The sequence below is a fragment of the Mirounga leonina genome, unplaced genomic scaffold (assembly GCF_011800145.1).
Source record: "Mirounga leonina isolate KUSES-001 unplaced genomic scaffold, KU_Mleo_1.0 Mir_166, whole genome shotgun sequence".
In the NCBI taxonomy this organism is placed as follows: Eukaryota; Metazoa; Chordata; class Mammalia; order Carnivora; family Phocidae; genus Mirounga; species Mirounga leonina.
The window spans coordinates 198,758-220,376 of record NW_023270418.1 but is presented as its reverse complement, the minus strand read 5'-3'; the positions used below and the strand labels follow the sequence as shown (position 1 = coordinate 220,376).

Here is a 21,619-nt window from a genome sequence, read left to right as displayed (position 1 = left end):
ATCATCGCCCGGTTTCCTGTGAAACCAGGGCTCTACACTTCGCCCTTGTGGATGTAGTATGAAGTACTTCTATGCTTAAAAAACAAAAACAAAACCTCATAATCAGAGAGACCCTAGGCATCATCTAACGCAAGCCTCTCATCTCCGAGCTGGGAAAAACTTAAGCCCCAACTACAAGTGCACTTGCCTTCTATTATCACAAGGGCAAGTTAGCCGCACAACAGTTTTCTGACTCCCAGCCCACATGATGAATCCGTCATTAAAGCTCACAAGCAAAACCTTCCTACTTCCCCTCCCTGCACCTGCTCCGTTAGCCTAAGGCAACCGTGAAACACCTGCTGATCTTACCCCAGTGCAGGGTTTCGACCCTCCCAACAGGCTCGGCCTGAGGAGAATACCCCACCAGGTGCGTCGGAACGCACGCCGCTCCCAGCCTGTCGCTTACCCCGGAAGTGACGTAAAGGAAGCGGAAGCGCTGGCCCGGTGGCCGACTTCCTGTTGTTAGAGGCGGGGGGGTGGGGGGCTGGTTACTAGGTGTGTGATTGTGTGGGGCGGCCAGGGGCGGCCCCGGAGCGGCTGACCCTCTGCCTGCGGGGACGGGAGTCGCGAGGCGGCCGCCATGGCGGTGTCGGAGAGCCAGCTCAAGAAAATGGTGTCCAAGGTGAGTCCTCGGCGCGCTAGCCACAGGCGCGCGCCCACCACTCCCCTTGGCGCCCGGCGGGGCCTGGCCGCACTCAGCCCAGCGCGGTTCCTCGGCCGGCCGGAGGCCCAGTGCAGTCCTCAGGCGCCTTTGCGGCCGCAGCCCCGAGGTGCCTGTCGCCTTGTGCCGGAATCCCCGCTCCGCGGCCGGGGAAGGGTGGGGGCGGGGGTCAACAAAGGCGCGGAGCCGCGGCCGCCTGCCACCTGCCGCCCGCCCTCCTCTCTGCGGGTAGTTTGGAACAGTCTGGGGCAGTGTAGTTTTCGTCCTAGTTTTTATAAACACAGAGAGGGGGTTGGCCTTAATTCTCCATCTGAGATAGTCCTCCACTGCTGTCCCAGTGTAGGGATCCGTCCGTCTTCGCCCTTCCGTCCCGGCCCCCAGAGATTGTGTCCTTTTCAGTTTTCTGTTTCTCACACAGCTCAATACCCGACCCGCGGAGGTCAGTTAACCGTTGGTTGAATTGGTCCAATTAAAAGTAAAAATGTTCAGAGAAGCCTAAGTACCAGTCGCTCACTACCTCAATGGAATAAATAGAATTCATGACCATTTCAGGGACTTTTGATTTTCTAAGAATAACCACTTTTAATTGTATGCTTCTTACAACGCGAACTTGTTTGCTTTGAACCTAATTTATAATCTTTACAGTTCAAGACCAGTGTATTTTTTTAATTCTTAAAAAGTAGATAGGCATTTTACATTTTAAAGCCATGAATTATTTTGATCATTACTTTAAATGTGGCACCTGGTGAACTGGGTGATAGTGGGGTTTTTTTCAGTTTACCAATTAGGAATAAGATGTATGTGAAGTGGTTGAGAGTTGAATCTTTTCCAGTTCAGTGGGTTAGCTTTGGATACTTTTGTCAAAGCAAGAATGGTAGGAATCAAAGTAGTTTAAGCAATTTTCATTATTAATAAAACACACACTTGTGTATAAACTTATTTCTTTGAAAAATATGCAGTCCCTCTCCCCTGCCCCCCCAGTAAAATCGTGCCTCTAGTCTTTGGTTGAAGAGCAAATAACCTCTAAAGAGGAAGTGGCAGTTTTCAAAATAAAGCTTCTCTTGATTGTCTAATAACTTCTAGGCTTCTTAATTTTCTTTTGATAAAGTAGTTATTCTTGATTGTAGAGGAAGTTTGGGGGAGCCCTAGTAGATAGTGGCTCAGGTCCATGTTGAAACATTTATATATCACTTTAAAAAACAGTACATTGTTTTACATATGATGTAACTGAAAAGTGTTCCATGCCGTTTTTGGTTTTTTTTTAAGATTTTATTTATTTGACAGAGAGACAGCGAGAGAGGCAACACAAGCAGGGGGAGTGGGAGAGGGAGAAGCAGGCTTCCCGCCAAGCAGGGAGCCCGATCCCAGGACCCTGGGATCACGACCTGAGCCGAAGGCAGACGCTTTTAACGACTGAGCCACCCAGGCGCCCCCCATTTTTTGTTTAAATTGATAGCATTAGTATTAAGGTTTATGCCTTAGTCTTCCTATGTAAGGACAAGAATATTCAAATAATGGTTCTGAATTTTAAAAACCATGATTAAGTTTCCTAAACTTCCTGTAGCGGAACCTGCCTTCAAAGACAGACACGGAACATCTTTAGAAGATTTTTTTTATGTCTCCACTGCCTCCCCCACCCTCCAGCCTCTTTTACCCTAAGAACAAAAAGGGACATAAAGAAGAGGTGGGAGAGGATATTCTACCTAACTTTTGGTTCTTGGCCCAATATCTGAAAAACTGAGCCTCCTACAAGTGATAATGTCAGTTCTGAGTATCAACATCTTTTCTATCCGGCCTATGTTAGGTAGGAATAGAAAGAAGAATAATAAAAGCAGCTTGTGGAGTTCCTTCTTTCTGGTAGAGGGCTAGCTCCGGGTGTTAGCCTTTCAGTTGGGTTTGGTGTGATGTAGGAATTGTTAGCCAGGACCCTAGCCACATTGCAAGGGTGATGGTCCTTTACTCCTTATCTGTGGGACCTCCACACGTATCATGCTACTTTGGGCCACCTGTTTTGACTTAATGTCTTTTTATTTATTTTGAGGTATAATTTACATACATTATATGACCTTTTTATATATTATTGTAATTTTTACCTTTTAGTATTATCTTGGCTTCCAGTTTAACTTTTAGTTAATGCCCTTCTCTGTCATCATTTTAGCAATTAACAGAGATACAATTTTACCACTAGTCCATCTTGTTTTACACATACAACTTTATGCTTTAGATTTTTCATGTAGGCAACTACCTGTATTCTTACAGCATTTCTAGAGGTGGAGTCACTACTAAATAGGTAGAAGAGAACTGACTCATTGAAGATTGCTGTGCACCTCACACTATTTTAAGTTCTAAAGATACAACAGTGAATGGTCAGATAAAATACTCTTCTGCAATTTAAATTCTCATAGAAGGTAATAACAACTCAGTAACTACATTAAGTACTATACTAAAAGGTGATAAATGCTTTGGAGAAGAGTAAAGCTGCAAAGGATAATAGAGAATGCTCAGGCAGGGAGATGGGATGGATTGCACTTTTACGGAATAGTAAAGGAACGCCTTTCTGAGAAGACCTATTTGAGCAGGGACCTGAAAGAGATGAGGAAGCCAACTGGAACAATCTGGAGTAAGAACATTCCAGGAAGAAGGAAAATAAGTGCAAAAGCCTTGAGACAGAAGCTTGTCGTGCATGATAAAGGAACAACGAAGGGGGCTAAGGTGGCCAGAGTAGCATGAGCAAGGGGGGAAGGTAGTGGGAATAAAAGTGGTAGATTTTGGAGAGTCTTGCAGGCCACTTATGTAAGGATTTTGTCACTTACTTGGAATATGGATGGGAAGCCATCGATCTGTTTTAACTTTGAACAGTATTGCTCTGGCTGCTGTATTGAGACTAGACTGTAGAGGGTAAGCATGGAGGCGGAGGCACCTGTAAGAGACTGTTGCAGTAAGCTAGGTGAGAGGTGAAGTGGCTTAGACCAGTTTTATAGCCACCGTAGTAGTGAGAAGTGGTCAGATCTGGTTATTTGTGAAGGTAGAGTTAATAGGATTTTCTCACAGGTTCACTGTGGATGTGAGGAAGAGGGGCATCAAGGATAATTTCAAGGTTTTTGTCCTGAGCAGCTGGATGTAGATATGGAAGAATGTAAGAGGAGTAGATTTGGGGGGGGGTAAGCAGTTCAGTTTTGTTGTTCTTGTTGTTGTTGTTTTAGATTTTCTTTATTTATTTGACAGAGAGAGAGCACAAGTCAGGGGGAGCAGCAGGCAGGGGGAGAAGCAGGCCTCCCGCTGAGCAGGGAGCCCGACACAGGGCTCCATCCCAGGACCCTGGGATCATGACCTGAGCTGAAGGCAGACGCTTAACTGACGGAGCCACCCAGGCACCCCAGCATTCAGTTTTGATCATGTTAAATTTGACATTCATGAGATATCCAAGTGGAGATGATCAAACTGGCAATTGGTTATACATGTCTAGAGTTTAAAAAGAGATTCAGACTGGAATTTTTTTTTTTAACTTGGGAGTTAATGTCACATAAGTGGTATTTAAAGCCATGAGAGATCACTAAAGGAGAGAGTTTAGATAAAGGAGAGGACCAAGGACTGAGCCGTAGGGTTCAGTAGTATTTAGAGGTTAGGAAGGGAAGGGACCAGCAAAGACACAAGAGAGGAGGAAAACAAGCAGTGGTGTCCTCAAAATCGAGTGAAGAATTGTCTTAAGAAGGAATCAACTTGGTCAAGTGCTGCTGATAGGTTGAGTAAGATGAAGACTAAGAATTGGCCATTGCATATAGCCATGTGGCAGTTACTGGTGACTTTGACAGTCAATTTCAGTCAAAGTGCAAAAGCCTGATTGGAGTGGGTTTGAAGAGAATGGGTGTAGGCATGGAGCATCAGTAGTTGCTAACATCACAGAAAGATACCCGGATAACATATGCTACCTGATGGGAAACACCATCGTCTGTGAAATGATCTTGCTGGAGGGGGGAAGAGAAGAGGTGGCAAAGAAGTAAAATTTAGAAAAAGTCCTGAAAAGGATCATAACTTTTAGATCCAACTAGTAATTCACAGGGAATACGAAGGACATAGGAACATATATATTAAACTACAACAAGGAGATGCAGTTAGCAAAATCCAAAGCATGAGAATCTCTGTAGGACAAATTAACCAGTTTCTTCAACAAATAAATTCCAAGGGGCAGAAATAGAAACGGGCCCACTGATGATGAATAGACAAATAAAATGTCCTATATCCCTATAATGGAATATTCTTCAGCAATGAAAAGGAGTAAAGTACTAATACATGCTGCAACATGGACGTAGCTTAAAAACATGCTGAGACATGTTACATGATTCCATTTATATGAAATGTCTAAAATAGGCAAATTGATAGAAACAAAATAGCAATTGTCTGGGGTAAATGGGCGGTTAGCAGTTATAAGGGAATGATTGCTAATGGGTACAAATTTCTTTTGGGGGTGATGGAAATGTTCTAAATTGTGGTTGCACAACTCGGTACTGAAACCCATTGAACTTTATATAATTCACCTTAAATGTGTGAATTATATGGCATGTGAATTATTAGTTATCTCAGTAAAGCTATTATTGGAAAGAGAGGTAGAAGAGAGAATCTATGGATTAAAAGAGACCTAAAAGACATTTAAGCAAATGATAATGTATAGAGTTTATTTGGATCTCTATTCAAACAAAATATGACCTGCAACTGCATATTTGATAATATTAAGGAAATGGATTAGTTTAGTATGATAATAGTATTGTGGAATTTTTTAAGTTTTTATCTTTTAAAGATATACACAAATATTTATGGGCATTGGGTTATGATGTTACAGTTTGCTGCAGAATAATACAAGAGGAGGGAAAGTGAATGAGGTTATAGATTATGACTGGCTATGAGTTGATTATCGTCAAAGCTGAGCATAGGATATAGGGCACTCATTCTACTATTCTGCCTATGTTTGGGTATGTTTGAAATGTTCCATAATAAAAAGTTCTAAAAAGAATAGGAAAAGAGCAATCATAGTCAGCAAATGTAGGAATTTCCTTGCAAGAGTTGCTATAAAGGAGAACTATAAAGGAGAAGTGTGGTTGTAGCTGGAGGGGAAGGGAGGTCAGGAATGTGTGCTCATAGTACTGATCCCATAGCAGGGAAAAAGCGTACTTCAGGTCAAAAGAAGGCAAGAAGTGCTGAAGAGAGGCCTTTCAGTAGACCTTCTGGATTTATTCCCTCATTTTTCTTGTATTTTTTCCTTTATTGTCTACCACTTTGTCTTTCTGCACTAGTCTCTGTGAGATTTCTTTTACTATGTCTTCTAATCCTCCTGTTGAATGCTTGTTTCCCAGCTATTATATTTTTATGTCCAGGAGTCCTTTCTTCTCTGAGTGTTCTTGTTTCATGGATATAACATCATTTCTTCTTTGAAGGTATTGATGCTAATTCTTTTTGAAGTTTTCTTCTCCTTGCATTTTTTCTGTTATTTCTTAATTCCTTCATTTCTGTTTGTTTTGGTCTTTGTCCTGCTTCTTGGAGTCTGTCTTTTTGGAATAGCCAGATTGCTTCTCTTTGAGAGAGAAGCACTAAAAGCTGACTGAAAGCTTTGTGTAGATGGACGGAGCTTATTAACTGGTGAGCTTTGATGTATTGTAATATGGTGGGGGTCCCTGTCTCCTTAGCTCCTCATCTGCCAAGAATGTGTAAGCCAGGTTCCTCATTTTCCTGGAGTGGAGTAGTATAAGGTGGGGGTTTGAAAATACAATATAGTAAATGATAAATTGCGGAATAGTTCGTATTGATAATAAATGCTGGAGTTCGGAGGAAAGGGAGAGATCACTATGGGCTAAAAGGAAGTCTGGAAAAGGATTCATTAAGAAGGGGGAGAGAGAGGAAAGCTGGGTCTTTGATAAAGATTAAGATTTGATTTGGTGGACAGGTCTTTCCAGTTGGAAAGAAGAGCTAGAATGGAGGTGAGTAAAGGATTCGAATAGGTAGCAGGAGAGAAAACTATTGAGGTTCTTTCAGGCTTTAATTAATGTTAATGATTCGCAAGAACCATTATACTTTTAAGAAGAGTGCTATTAAGAAAATAAGATTTTAAGATGATATGCCTAACAGTAAAATATGTGCATTAGTTTTAAAACTAAATTCCTGTGTGATTTTTCCTTTTCAGTACAAATACAGAGACCTAACTGTACGTGAAACTGTCAATGTTATTACTTTATACAAAGATCTCAAACCTGTATTGGATTCATATGGTGAGTTTATATAATAAAAACATCAATTACTGTACTTTGAGTTTACTCTTTTTGTAGGTTTCCCATTTTCCACTAAGTTTGTTGGTTTTTCCTTTGTAGGACTGAACCTCCACCTAATAAAAGTATTGGGGGGATAGGAAATGGCACAATCTAGTAATAACAGATTTGTTCAGGTTTTTTTTTTTTTTTTTTTAAGATTTTATTTCTTTGACAGAGAGAGACACAGTGAGAGAGGGAACATAAGCAGGGGAAGTGGGAGAGGGAGAAGAAGGCTTCCTGTCGAGCAGGGAGCCCGATATGGGGCTCGATCCCAGGACCCTGGGACCATGACCCGAGCCGAAGGTAGATGCTTAACAATTGAGCCACCCAGGCGCCCCTAATTATTTTGAGTTTTAAAAAAATAACAGACCTATGCAAATTTAGACCTAGAGGGGATCTTAAAAATAATTTAGTTTATCATTTCCCCAAATTTTATCCATAGTTATGAAGACTGTTTCTTGGGATGAGGGGTTAAGTTTGAGCAATTATAAATTAAACAAAATTAAATGGGTTTCTTTGCAGCAAGATTTCTCAGAGCCTTTAATAGGCTGGGATGTTATGCCTCACCAAGAGGGGAGAGAAGAGAATCTATTATACAGTATATCCTAAAGTTAATTAACTACTGAACTTTTTTTTTCTCCCCAGAGCATCTCTTTATATTCTCAGAAACACATTTTGCAAAATAATATTCTGGAATATCTTTTTCATTTTATAGATGAGGAAAACATTTTTTTAATATGGTCCTTAATTCTATAGAATAGGTAGGTACAGTGTGTGTCTACTGTCTGTTGAGATGAAATAAAATTGAGAGATAAGTAAAGAAATGACAATACCTAGATTTGTTCTTTGTTTTTGTTTTTTAAGATTTATTTATTTTAGCGAGAGAGAGAGCGCAGGGGGGTGGGGTGCGCAGGGTGGCAGAGGGAGATGGAGAAACTCAAGCAGACTCCATGCTAAAGCCTGACATGGGGCTGGATCTCACCACCCTGAGATCATGACCTGAGCTGAAACCAAGAGTTGGATTCTTAATTGACTGTGCCACCCAGATGCCCCCAGAGTTGTTTTTTTTTTTTTTTAAGTCTTTTTGTCCCCACCAATCCTAATGTCATCTTTCTAACTCTGTGTCCTTGTAAACCCCTAATGTGCCAGGGCCAGGGGAAAACCCCTGCTGCCTCCTGTCCATTATGAGGCTCTTGGCACTGAGGGCTACAAGCTGAGTTTTGTAGGTGAGACTATCATTCTAAACTCCACTCACTCCTGGGGCTTTGAAAACAATAGGAGCTTGGTGACAAGAGATGAGAGTTAACAGAGGGACAAGCAGTCCTGTGTTTTCTGAACAACAAAGACATGAACCAGAATTTCTCTCCCAAACCTAGGGCACAATTCTCCTTCCTGTCCACATACTGTGGTATTTAGATCTGGGGAAAACCTCATATTACCAGAATTGGAGTTAATTTAAAAATGGCTTCAGTGAGGGGAAAAAGTGACTGGGGCTAGAACTTTACTGTAAGTGTATAGTTTTTACTGTATGCTAAAAGAATAAATATGTTTATCTAAACTGACAAAGAGGGGTGCCTGGGTGGCTCAGTCGGTTAAGCATCAGACTTTTGGTTTCAGCTCAGGTCATGATCTCATTGATTGTGGCATCGAACCCAGTGTTGGGCTCCATGCTTACTGCAGAGTCTGCTTAAGTTTCTCTCTTCCTCTCCCTTCACCCTTCCTCCCGCCCCCCACTCATGAGTTCTCTCTCTCTCAAAATAAATAAATAAATAAATGAAATCTTTAAACTAACAAAGACTCCAGCATCACTGAATAAATTTTATATAGCATTATATGGCTGGACCAAGTCTAAACCATTGTTATCAGCATGCTTTTAGAGTAATTAAAACCCTAAATTTAAATAAGATGATTTTTTTTAAAAAGCACAAAATCAGAATAAATTATAGCACAGATTATAATTGTCAATGCTAAGTAAAAGAACAGAGGTAAACAGTACAGTTCTGTGTTCTTGTACTGCACATTACAGCTTTTCTATGTGATAGTGTTAATTCCAAATCATTATTACAAATAATAGCAGTCCATATGATACAAATCATGTGGCCTAATTATAATCAATTACAGATAGAAAAACTTACATGATATGAGAAATACTTGTATTGAAAGATGTCTATATTTGACTGAAAACTTTTTAATACTGTGGTTTGATACTACATTGGGATTGAGAATGACATTGAGTAGGGATAAACATCTGGGCAATCTAAAATTTAACGATACTGGGTTAACATTTAGTGTGGTATCAGCTGATAGTGATTTTTAAGTAACTTTATAATCATACTAGTTGGGGACCAAGAGCTTATATTTGCTGGGACTGAAGCACTCACATTCATTTTTCCAAGTAATTCAAAGCATCTTTTCTTCACTCATTTAAAAACCGATCCCACTGAGTCAGTCAGTCAACAAAGGATATTTTGTTATTGGGCAAAATGGGTGAGACATTAACAAGTTAGCTCCTTTCAAGGGTAATAATGAGTTTTAACCAATGTTTCTGAAAGAATAATTCATCTGGGAGTGTCTGAAAATGCTCATGACTGAATCATTATTCTTTCTTTTCAGTTTTTAATGATGGCAGTTCCAGGGAACTAATGAACCTCACTGGAACAATTCCTGTGCCTTATAAAGGTAAACATCTTATGTAATTTATGGTTCCAATATAGATGCATTGTGATGCACCTAGTAGGTACCAAAGAGTTATGAGTAAATTAAACCTACTTTCTCCTGACTTTAATGATGATATAAAGATTTTAACTTATTCTAATTGAACTTCATTTGGCAGCAGCACCTAATATTTTCAGCTTTTTCCCCCATTCTTTACTAAGTCATATCAACAAATAAGTGCCTCAGTGCCCTGGAAGAGTTTGATGTTTCATAGACTCAGGGAATCTTAGAACTAAAAAGGGATTTTTTTTTTTTTTTAATGTTGTATTTTTAAATAGTCTCTACACCCAATGTGGGGCTTGAACTCACAACCCAACCCCAAGAGCAAGAGTCTCGGTCTACCCGCCTAGCCAGCCAGGGACCCCTAGAGAGGGATTTTCAATGCCTTGTAGTTCAGCCTCCCACCCCATCCAGATGTTTCCAACAATGGGAAGCTGTATAGTATAATGGCTAAGGTAGAGGCTTTAAAGTCAGGGCAAAGTAAGGTTTCAGTTCTCTGTAATCTGTCAGTTTTGTGACAATGGACATCTAGAACAATTGGATGATAGAACTAAAAAAAGTATTCATTGTGATAATGTAAAGGACTTAGCACAGAGCCTGGCATGTAATAAACAAATACCAAAAGGAGCTATTATGGGATGCCTGGGTGGCTGAGTCACTTAAGTGCCTGCCTTCGGTTCAGGTCATGATCCCAGGGTCTTGGGATTGAGTCTCACATCAGGCTCCTTGCTCAGCTAGGGAATCTGTTTCTCCCTTTGCCTGCCACTCCCCCGCTTGTGCGCACGCTCTCTCTCTCTGACAAATAAAATCTTTTTTTAAAAAGGTAGCTGTTATTATAGTTGTAATGTTGGTGATAATGCTGATGATGGATAATTATGTCTTCTTTTAGCCAGTCAGCCATCTTCTGCTGGAATACTTACAGTGATAAGGGACCATTCAGCTTCATGAATGACTGTTCTCTTTTTGGACAGTTCTGTTTCTTAATTATTCTTTGTGACTTCCTAAGACCTGTGACTCTGTAATACACCCATTGATTTTATTTTTTTTAATTTTATTTTATTATGTTATGTTAGTCACCATACATTACATCATTAGTTTTTGATGTAGTGTTCCATGATTCATTGTTTGCGTATAACATCCAGTGCTCCATTCAATACGTGCTCTCCTTAATATCCATCACCGGGCTAACCCATTCCCCCCACCTCCCTCCCTTCTAAAACCCTCAGTTTGTTTCTCAGAGTCCATAGTCTCTCATGGTTCATCTCCCCCTCATTTTTCCCTTCCTACTATCTTTTTTTTTTTAACATATAATGTGTTATTTGTTTCAGAGGTACAGGTCTGTGATTCATCAGTCTTACTCAATTCACAGCACTCACCATAGCACATACCCTCCCCAATGTCCATCACCCAGCCACCCCATCCCCCCTCCTTAATCCTGCTCATATCTTTTAAAAACTGAAAATTTGAGAAACATCTTAAAACTTTGAACCAAAGTATTTGTGATTTTTCTTTTAAGTGTTGCTTAGTTGTAGCTCTCTCTTGCTTACCTACTAAGCCATTGATAAAACATAATAAAAATAGAGTAACTGAAGTTTCTCTTTCTCTTTCAGGTAATACTTATAATATTCCAATATGCCTGTGGCTGCTGGACACATACCCATATAACCCCCCTATCTGTTTTGTTAAGCCTACTAGTTCAATGACTATTAAAACAGGAAAGCATGTTGATGCAAATGGGAAGATATATCTTCCTTATCTACATGAATGGAAACATGTAAGTATTAACAGTATTGTGTGAACTCATTGCATTTTATATACTTTGCTCCCTAGCATCTCCTTTCTGTTAATATTCAAAGAGGATTCCCAGGAGGATAGATAAGTTCACATAAGATCCTAATCACTGAGCTGGATAATTGGAAAAGGTTCTCCAAAAGAAATATATTTGTATAGAGCTTGGTACTTTACAGAATACACATAGTCACTATTTTATTTGCTTGAATTGAACCTTTAAGAATAAATGGGATTCACATAATGGGAAATGCATTTTAAAAAGTAGTTTACTGGTGGCATATATTTGTGAAACTGTTCAAATCTCATTACTCAGCATTCCTATCAAGTAGCAAACCAGATAACCTGAGTTTCTCCCTCAAGGGAATAAACTGAATTCCAAGCTTCAAAGACAGTGTTAAAAAACTAAGCAGAGGGATGCCTGGGTGGCTCAGTCGGTTAAGCGCCTGCCTTCGGAGTCCTGCATCAGGCTCCTTGCTTTTTCATGTCCAGCATACAATTTAAAATTATCAAGTACATCAAAAAATAGGATAAAGAGGGGAAAAAAAGACAGTAGCAATAGGACACCACAACTCCCAGGCAACCCAGTTATCAGACCCAGACTTGAAAATGATTGTGATTGGGGCGCCTGGGTGGCTCAGTTGGTTAAGCGACTGCCTTCGGCTCAGGTCATGATCCCAGGGTCCTGGGATCGAGCCCCGCATCGGGCTCCCTGCTCTGCGGGGAGCCTGCTTCTCCCTCTCCCACTCCCCCTGCTTGTGTTCCCTCTCTCGCTGTGTCTCTCTCTGTCAAATAAATAAATAAATATTTAAAAAAAAAAAAAAAAAGAAAATGATTGTGATTAATATGTTCAAGATGGAGAACTGTATTAAAAAGGAACCAAGTGGAAATCTTAGAATTGGAAAATAGAATAATAGAAATTAAGAACTTGGGTGCCTGGGTGGCTTAGTTGGTTAAGCAACTGCCTTCGGCTCAGGTCATGATCCCAGAGTCCCGGGATCGAGTCCCACATCAGGCTCCCTGCTTGTCAGGGAGTTTGCTTCTCCCTCTGACCGTACCCCCTCTTCTGCTCTCTCTCTCTCAAATAAATAAATAAAATAAAATCTTTAAAAAAAAAAAGTAAGAACTCAGTAGCCTGGTTTAGTAGCAGATTGGACTCAGCAGCATAGAGAATGAATGAACTGGCAAATGAATACTTTACAAAAGATGTACAAGTCCATTATGGAAAAAATTCTAAATTTTATTGAAAGACATTAAAGAAGACTTAAAGGAGAGAGAAACTTATTCATGGTTCTTTGTCCTAACAGTTTTTATTTCTTTGTATATTTGTTAATTTTGTGAACTTGATAAGCTGAATCTAAAATCTATATGGAAATGCAAAAGATTGAGCATAGCTAAGGCCCTCTCCAAGAAGAATAAGGTAGAAGGGACTTGCCCTACCCATGTCAAAATGTATTATAGAACTAAGATAGTACGGAATTGTCATAGGAATATTCAGATGGATAGATGGAATATAATAACCCATAGGGGCGCCTGGGTGGCTCATTTGGTTAAGCGTTGGACTTTGGCTCAGTTCATGATCTCAGGGTCCTGGGATCAAGCCCCGCATCAGGTTCCACGCTCAGTGGGGAGTCTGCTTCTCCCTCTGCCCCTTCCCCTTTTCCTCCCCCTGCTTGTGTGCACTTGCGAGCCATGTAAATAAAATCTTAAAAAAAGAATTAAAAAAAAGATCCACTAGATATAAACACTTGATATATGACAGTGGTATTATAACAGATCGTTTGGGGATAAGATGAACTTTTTAGTAATGGAGCTGGGACAGTTGGATTCCTATTCATATACCACACAAAAGTTTCAGATAGATTGTTAAAAGGGAAAAGGAAAAAAAAACATAGAAGATTGCTTTTGTGATCTTGGAATAGGTTAGGTTTTTGGGTTTTGTGGGTTTTTGTTTTTTTTAACAAAACAAAGCATTTACTAGAAAGGAAAAGTAATAAATTTTACCTTGAATTTGTACAAAGTGAAAACTTATATTTATTAAAGACATTAAAAAGTATGAAAAAACTAACCACAAACTGGAAGAATACATTTGTAATACTTAATACCCTCAGACTAATATCCAGAATATTAAAATAACTTGGGAATCATAAAAGAAAGAAACCCAGTAGAAAAAGAGAGAAAACCCTTGAACAAGGGGCACCTGGGTGGCTCAGTTGTTAAGCGTCTGCCTTCGGCTCAGGTCATGGTCCCAGGGTCCTGGGATCGAGCCCCGCGTCGGGCTCCCTGCTCAGCGGGAAGCCTTCTTCTCCCTCTCCCACTCCCCCTGCTTGTGTTCCCTCTCTCGCTGTGTCTCTGTCAAATAAAAAAAACAAAACAAAACAAAACCCTTGAACAAGTAAGTACTTCACAAAAGGGAAATTCTAGTAGGCAATAAACATACTGAAAGATGTTTAACCCTGCTAATAGTAAGGGAAATATAAATTAAAACCACAGTGAGATACCACCACATACCCATCAAATTTGTGCAACCAGTTGACAATGTGGGTTAGTGAGGAAGCGGAGAACAAGAACTCTTTGACACCAGTTACTTTGGAAACCAGTTTGGCCTTAGTAAAGTTGTGAGCATATGCCCTGTGACCTAGCAGTTCCACACCTAGGTATGTAGCTCAACATTATTGACATTGTAGGTCGGGTAATTCTTTATTGTGGGAGGGCTGTCCTATTCATTGTAGGATGTAGAATCTCTTGCCTTTACCCACAAGATGCCAGTAGCATAACACCCAGTTGTGACAACCAAAAAATGCTCTTGGAATTTCTGAATATCCCCTGGGAGGCAAATGTATCACCCCCAGTTGAGAACTACTGCACAAGAGTAACGCTTGCACATACCTACTCGAAAATACAGCAAGAATGTATTCGGCATACATTGCTGAAGACTGGATACACCCTAGCTGGCTATTAGCGGGAAAATGAATAAAAAAGGTGTGTATTCATTGGGTGGAACACCATACAGCAGTGAAAATGAGTTAAATATAGCTGTGCTCTTTAACATGACTGTATCTTTCAAACATTGAACAAAAGCAGCCAATCTCGGTAGAATGAATATGCAGTTTGATTAAATTCATATGAAGTTCAAAAAAAGCCACATTAAACACACAGTTTAGGAAATCATTCTTAGGTAGTATGTTTAAAGTCAAGCAAAAGAATGATTATCCACTAAATCAGAGAAGTGGTTTACCTCATGAGGACATAGAGTGGATGCAGTCTGAAACTTCTAAGTTACTGTCAGTCTTCTATTTCTTAACTTGGACAATGGCTTCCAGGTGTTTTCTTTATTGTTACTCTTTAAAGTTACATAGGTCATACATTTCTGTAGGTATGACAGATTTCACAGATCTAACAGAAAAGACACAGTGGTGGCTAACTTTAGTATGGTATTCAAGGCTATACCATGAAGGATCCTGATTGTTAGCTAAGGACTTTGTCCTTCAGTAGACAGATGGGAGTCATTTTAGACTTCTGAACAAGATTAGGGTATTAGAAGCAATGATTATTTGGTATAATGTCTGAAGTATACTAGATGAATACATTAATTAGCTCTCTGACTTTAAAACATAAACCCCGAAATGCCAAGAGGCTTAACACTAGATAAGTTTCTTGCTCACATAATAGTCCACTGGGAGGGGCGGGCGCCTGGGTGGCTCAGTCAGGTAAGCATCTGCCTTCAGCTCAGGTCATGATCCCGGAGTCCTGGAATCGAGCCCTACATCGGGCTCCTTGCTCAGCGGGGAGTCTGCTTCTCCCTCTGCCTGCCGCTCCCCCTGCTTGTGCGCGCGTGCTCTCCCCTTCTCTCTCTGACAAATAAATAAAATCTCTAAAAAGAAAAATCTGTAGCTGACCTAATTTTTCTGTTTTTAGCCACAGTCCGACTTATTGGGGCTTATTCAGGTCATGATCGTGGTGTTTGGAGATGAACCTCCAGTCTTCTCTCGTCCTACTATTTCGGCATCTTATCCACCATACCAGGCAACAGGGCCACCAAATAGTAAGTATAATTAAGTTTGATTTTTAAACTCATAAACAAAACATAAAACCTTGTAAAAAAATTTTTTTTCATGACTTCACTTTTTAGCTTACCCAGTTAGTGGATTTTTTGGAAGTATTCTGAGGCCACACCTCTGCATGTACAGATTCCCACCAAAGACTGGCATTTGGGCTTCCGTTTGTGGGTAGAAATCTAACTATGGGTGTGCTAGATTCCAAAATGGAAGAGAAAGAATGCTGGAATAGAGCTAGAATTGTTTTTTAATTTTTAATTATACATGCCATGGAATAGCCTTATAGCATCAGTTTGGAAACAGATATAACTTGAAAGGTAGGCTGCTTTTCTTTGCAACTGCAGAATCAGTGTTGTACATAAGAATCAATTAGAGTCAACTGAATCATTCACATTCTGCAGTTCTGGCTGTAACACAACTGAACATCTAGCTCTTGGCTTCTCTTTAGTACAGCCAATTCATTTTACCTGGTATGGAGAGGGTGAGAGCCTGAAGTCAGTACTCTCCCCTGGTTGGTACACATTATCTCTATTATTTCTTCCCCCCCCCCCCCCAGAAATTCCTATTAATACTTTCAGATCACCCTGGATAATTGAGAGTTGGTTGTACTTACTTGTTTTGACTTTACTAAACCTATATTGATTTCATTGTGTTTTGAGCTATGATTTTTTTTTAACAAATTTTTTCAAGATTATAATTAAGCAAAACTTAAGTTAGATTATGTGAGCTTTCATTTTTCTCGTACTGGGAGTTATTCTCTTCCTTTTTAATCAGTTCTGTCTCAAGGAACATTTTGACTCACAAGCTGAATGGGAATTTAACAGAAAGAACTTTCTGAACCCATTTCCTTTTCCTTCCCTGCTTTCACAGAGTAAGTTTGGTTTTAGGAATTAGTAGCTCTTTTATTAAAAGTTCTAGTGATTCTTTTGGACTAGAAATTTGTTTTCATCTTAATAAATTCTGTTGAGGCTAGTATTTGAGGTTAGACAGCCTTGCTCTTTTAAGTTTGAAATACCAAATATTTCCTAGTTTGCCATTCATGTTTATTTGCTCCAATAACATAGCTAGTGACCACCGAAGATAACCTTTACAGAAGTTTAGGCAGTCTCCTAAGCAACATTTTTTTCCTAAATTTCTTCCAGTTTTATATTGACACTGGAAGTGTCCAGAAAGAGACCACAGTAAAGAGATTATTTTTGCAGTTCAGGTTTGCACTCACTGTATATCACATTAAACAATCTATAGCTGATTTAAGTAAATTACTATCCTTCAATTCAAGTTTTAATACTTTTTATACATTTAAACAATATTGATTAGTAGTAGGTATGAGTGTAAAGAGATTAAGTCCAAATTCCATTGCCCCCCACACACACACACCAAGGAATAGCCCAGAAATTTGGATATATACTTATATGAAGATTATCTTCTAGTTCAGAAATTATATACTTCTATTATTTTTATCATTACTCACAACACTTTTTGAAGGCGCCTGGGTGGCTCAGATGGTTAGGCGTCTGCCTTCGGCTCAGATCATGATCCCAAGGTCCTGGGATCGAGTCCCACATTGGGCTCCCTGCTCCCTGGGGAGCCTGCTTCTCCCTCTGCCTCTCTCTCTCTTTCTCTCTCTCTCTCATGAATAAATAAATCTTAAATAAACAAAACAAAACACTTTTTGATCTGCTGTTTTAGGATGACTTTGAGCTATGAGTCATATTAAAAAAGGTAATGGCCAAACATCATTTTTTGACAACTAACAGTAATAGTCAGCATTTATTGAATTGTAACTGTGAGACACAGCTAAGCACTTCATATTCATACTTATTTGATTCTTATAATAGCCCCATATGTTATATGTATTTGTATCCCATTTTATTCTGGCTCTAAAATTACTTTACCTCATTTTCTTCTTCCTTGATGGTCTTGGATCCAAATAACATTGTTGTTTCTAAGAATTAAAATTTGAAGGCTTTGGTGGAATTAGTATCTTTTCAGAACCTTAGAAAAGGAAAATTGCTTCTGATTATGAAAATTTGGTGCACGATTATGATTGCTCATAAAAACAAAGTGGTAGCTTATGTGTACAGAGAAAAACTAGCATGGGTGGGGAGGGGTAGTAATTGACCATGTATTTTGCCGACAGTAGTAGCCTTGTGTTCTGATGTTCTTAAGGATCAGCTGTGCGTTGCCCAGGAAGAAAAAAATGTCTTATGGAATCTAGCAATTGAGACATTTCAGGAGTTTTTTTCCCTTCCTGAAATAGCATTGAACATCATCCTAGCTTCATTATACTTAAGAAAAAATTTACTTAATATCTATAGTTCATCCTAACAGGGAGACTGTGAACACTGATACTTGGAGATGTATGCTCAGCAAGTCTGGTAAAGATTTATGAGGCCCTTGGTCAGATCCCATTATATATGTCTCCCAACCCACTTACATTCTGTGCTTTAACGGTTCATTTCTTGAAGGCTCCACCTCTCTTGCCTTCCAAGCCTTTATATACCATTCCTCTACTAGATCCCTTTTATTTACCCCCACATCCTAAGTTTAGATTAGCTGCCTCCTGTATGATCCCATGTGTATATATATATTTTACTCTGTACTTCTCCTGTCATAACATTTAGCACTCTGTATTATTATTATTCCTTGCTTATCTCCCCCACTAGACCATGAGCAACTTGAAGCCAGGAATTCTTTCTTTTTTTAATCAGAATCCTGGTGCTGGTTACATAGAAGCACTAGAATATTTATTGATTGGATTAAGAGCTAATTCATCATTGTATTCAGTGAGAAAAATTTCACTGAGGATAAACTGATTCTCAGACAAGTCATTTCCAATTAAAGTCAAAATTCTCTTTTTCTTTCACTGTGTTGATTAGCCTCCTGGCACCACTGCCTAGTTCAGGGTCTTTAGTGTTATAAAAAATATATAAACCATTCTTTAAGCTTGCTAGATTTGAACCTTTTTTCCCTCGTATTTCCAAGCTTTTGTTTTGTTTTTAACCAGTCTAGCTGAATATAAGTTTTGTAAAGGACTTCTCATACTAATTTGAAGTCTTTTAAAGTCCTCAGTCAAGCCAACAAAACCACCTGTGCAAACTGGTCAATATTTGGTCAATAATGGGTCAACAAGAAATATCAAAAGATTTCTTAGATATAATAAAGAGGGCACTTTCTGAGAAGCTGATCTTGGACCAGAGGAGGGCAGAATTACCTTCCTCTAAATTCCAGTTGAACCAGCTGCTGTGTCAGGTTATAAACTCTTTGAGAGTGTGGAGAGCTGACCAGGTTGACCTGTTTGCCGGTTATTCCCCGTTGGGACTGTCCTGTGTATTGTTTTGCCTCATAGTTAATGCTTTGAGAATTTTGTGATTTGAAGATACTGCTTGCAGTAAAGAACTAATATAATATGGGTGGAGTGTTTGTTTTGTTTTGGTGCTGAGATTTGGATTCTTTACCTGTATGAAATTTTGCAGTGGTTTGACAATGATATATGTCTTCTTTGATAGCCTGTATATCCAGGACTATGCATATTATTTTAAAATGTTAAAAATTATTTTTAGCTTCCTATATCCCAGGCATGCCAAGTGGAATCTCTGCATATCCATCTGGATATCCTCCCAATCCCAGGTAATGAAAAATCTTTTGAATAATTGTATTAGAAATTCTATTAGATCTAGAATTGAAATAATGGGGGCTAACTAGAGCATTAAAGAAACATAGTTGCAATTTAATGGAAGGTAAGACTTGATTTTTAGTGAAATTTTATAGTATGTATATAATTCCAAAGGAGTTTTTTCCATTCTAGAGAAATGTAGCTTCATTCTATTTACAAAGAAGGAAGGAGTGAGATAATGACAATAATCTTGATTGGTTTTGGACTTTGAAATCCTTGCTTGCTCTGCTTCCCTTTTAAGAATTTTATATATTTAGTGTAGATAACTGAAAGGTTAATGGATTACTAATTATAATGAATTCAACCAAGGAGAAAAATAATTTAATACCTTTTTTTTTTTTCTTGGAGAGGGAGAGAATCTTAAGCAGGCTTCACTCCCAGCGTGGAGCCCGATGTGGGGCTCGATCTCACAACCCTAAGATCATGACCCGGGCCAAAATCAAGAGTTGGATGCTCAACTGACTCAGCCACCCAAGTGCCCCTATATTTTAAAACCCTTTAAAAAAAAACCAACTTTTTCATAAATTACAGGGAATGGATTAATGGCTCACTTGATGGGGTCAGTCTTATTTATTCATTTAGCTCGTCGACTACATATACTACAAACCTCTGTTAACCATTTGATAATAACATAACTCAGGTAGGTTAAATTAATCGTGAGATCAGTCTATGAGTAAGACACATTAGAAAATCCATGAGAAATAATTAACCCATGTTGCAATTGTGTAGTTTCAGTGGTAATCTAGGACTACCTTCCAAAGGGGTGGTCTTTGGGTTGACTTATAATGCAAGACGGCATATGCCAGTGTCCAGATGAGATTTCTGGCTACTTTAACTATTAACAAGAAATTTTTCACCCTGCTAACTCTTTTTAGCTTCATACAACCCTCACAGATAAATGTAGCCAGATTTCCTGAACACCTGATGTATGTACATGTATAATATACAGGATCCTATAAGTTAAATTTAGTAATCTTATTTATTTATGGATCTTTCTTAATTTCACAGACTTGCTTTACAAGGTAGGAAGCATTCTGTCATATTAGGTAAGCAAAGACTAGATGAGTATCTGTCAGGGACAATAAAGAAAAAGACAAAAAAAGAAAAAATAATTATAATCTATAAACAGGCTATAAGTTTTAGATTTCTTGAGGCACTTATTTTTCTGATTAAGTTCTAGAAACAGAATCTTCTTGTCAGTAGTAAGATGGAACTTTGGACATAAGGAAATGGTTGTTGGAAGTACAGTAAGGAAATGGACTTCTGAACAATAAAACCATTTCAGAGAAACTCGTAGATAAAAATGAAGCTGGAAAATATTGGCAAAACTCTAAATCTTACTCACTTAGGTAACCATAAAAGTGTCTTCTGTGAGGTTATTTGTAAGAAGTTCCTTTTTGAGATAGCTGTTTTTCAAAGATTTGATGTTTTTTTTTCCTTTGAAATGTAACTTTTAATCTCAGTGTAAGTAATATGCCAATGCGTTGTTAAGGGTAACTGTATTCAAACTGCCATCTGTATCTTTCTGTATATAAAAGATTTTGGCAGAAGAGCTTCAGAACCTCTTTCTCTTCTCCCTTTGTCCTAAAGGAGAATTAATAAATCAGTGACTCAAGAAGAATCTTTATCTTAAAACAATGAATATGAGAGTCTTTATTCTTGCTCTAGAAAGTTGGACTAGATGATCTCTAAGTTCTCTTCCAAATCTTAAGATCTTTTGAAAGTTTAATTTAGCACCTGCAGCGTGTATACAAGGAAACTAAAAGGTATGTCAAGAATGGTTGTTCCAGTTTGGGTCTGTGTACTAGCACGCATGTAATAAGATATTAGGAACCAGTTCCTGGTATCAGAAAAGACAGACAATGGTAAGTGCTGTGATAAATAGAATTCAGAGGGGAGGTCACATCTCCTGTGGCGCTGGGAGCTCAGTGATAACTTCATAAATGAAAGAACAGGTTTACAAGGAGGACCTTGAAGAAGGAAATTCGGTGTTTAGAGGTGGAGGGAGCAGCAAGGAGTTATAACACTCTGTGACTGAGGGGATACTTTCCAGTTAGTCCAGCCCACTCATTTTATGTAAGCAAAGTGTGAAAGCCACCAAAAGCCCCAGGAACAATAAGGAAACACTATAATGCGGTTGAAGAATATGGGGTTAGGAGGAAAGGAATTAAAGAGACTAAAGGTGCAACTTCATGGATATTACACATCTCCCAGAACCTTCCCTGATCTCCTCTAGCTGATAGTGATTTTTCCATTCTATATTTCCTGGATTTTTACTTAGCATTTCTTATTTCCTTGATCCTATCAGGATTGTTTACAGGGATCTTGCCCTGTTTTGATAGCATCTTGAGGAAGAAACGAATTCATACCTTAGCTCCTACCTCAA

General features: G+C 39.0%; 1 protein-coding gene across 1 annotated transcript in view; it reads left to right on the top strand.

Moving 5' to 3' along the window:
* The first annotated feature begins 519 nt into the window (after nt 1-519).
* TSG101 (tumor susceptibility 101) overlaps nt 520-21,619 on the top strand; it is a 39,453-nt gene continuing 18,353 nt past the window's right edge. The window contains exons 1-6 of the mRNA XM_035012421.1: nt 520-661; nt 6,873-6,957; nt 9,610-9,675; nt 11,322-11,485; nt 15,418-15,544; nt 19,121-19,187. Of these exons, the coding sequence (XP_034868312.1) occupies nt 620-661; nt 6,873-6,957; nt 9,610-9,675; nt 11,322-11,485; nt 15,418-15,544; nt 19,121-19,187 (551 nt within the window). The 5' untranslated portion in view covers nt 520-619. The remainder of the gene's footprint in view (nt 662-6,872; nt 6,958-9,609; nt 9,676-11,321; nt 11,486-15,417; nt 15,545-19,120; nt 19,188-21,619) is intronic.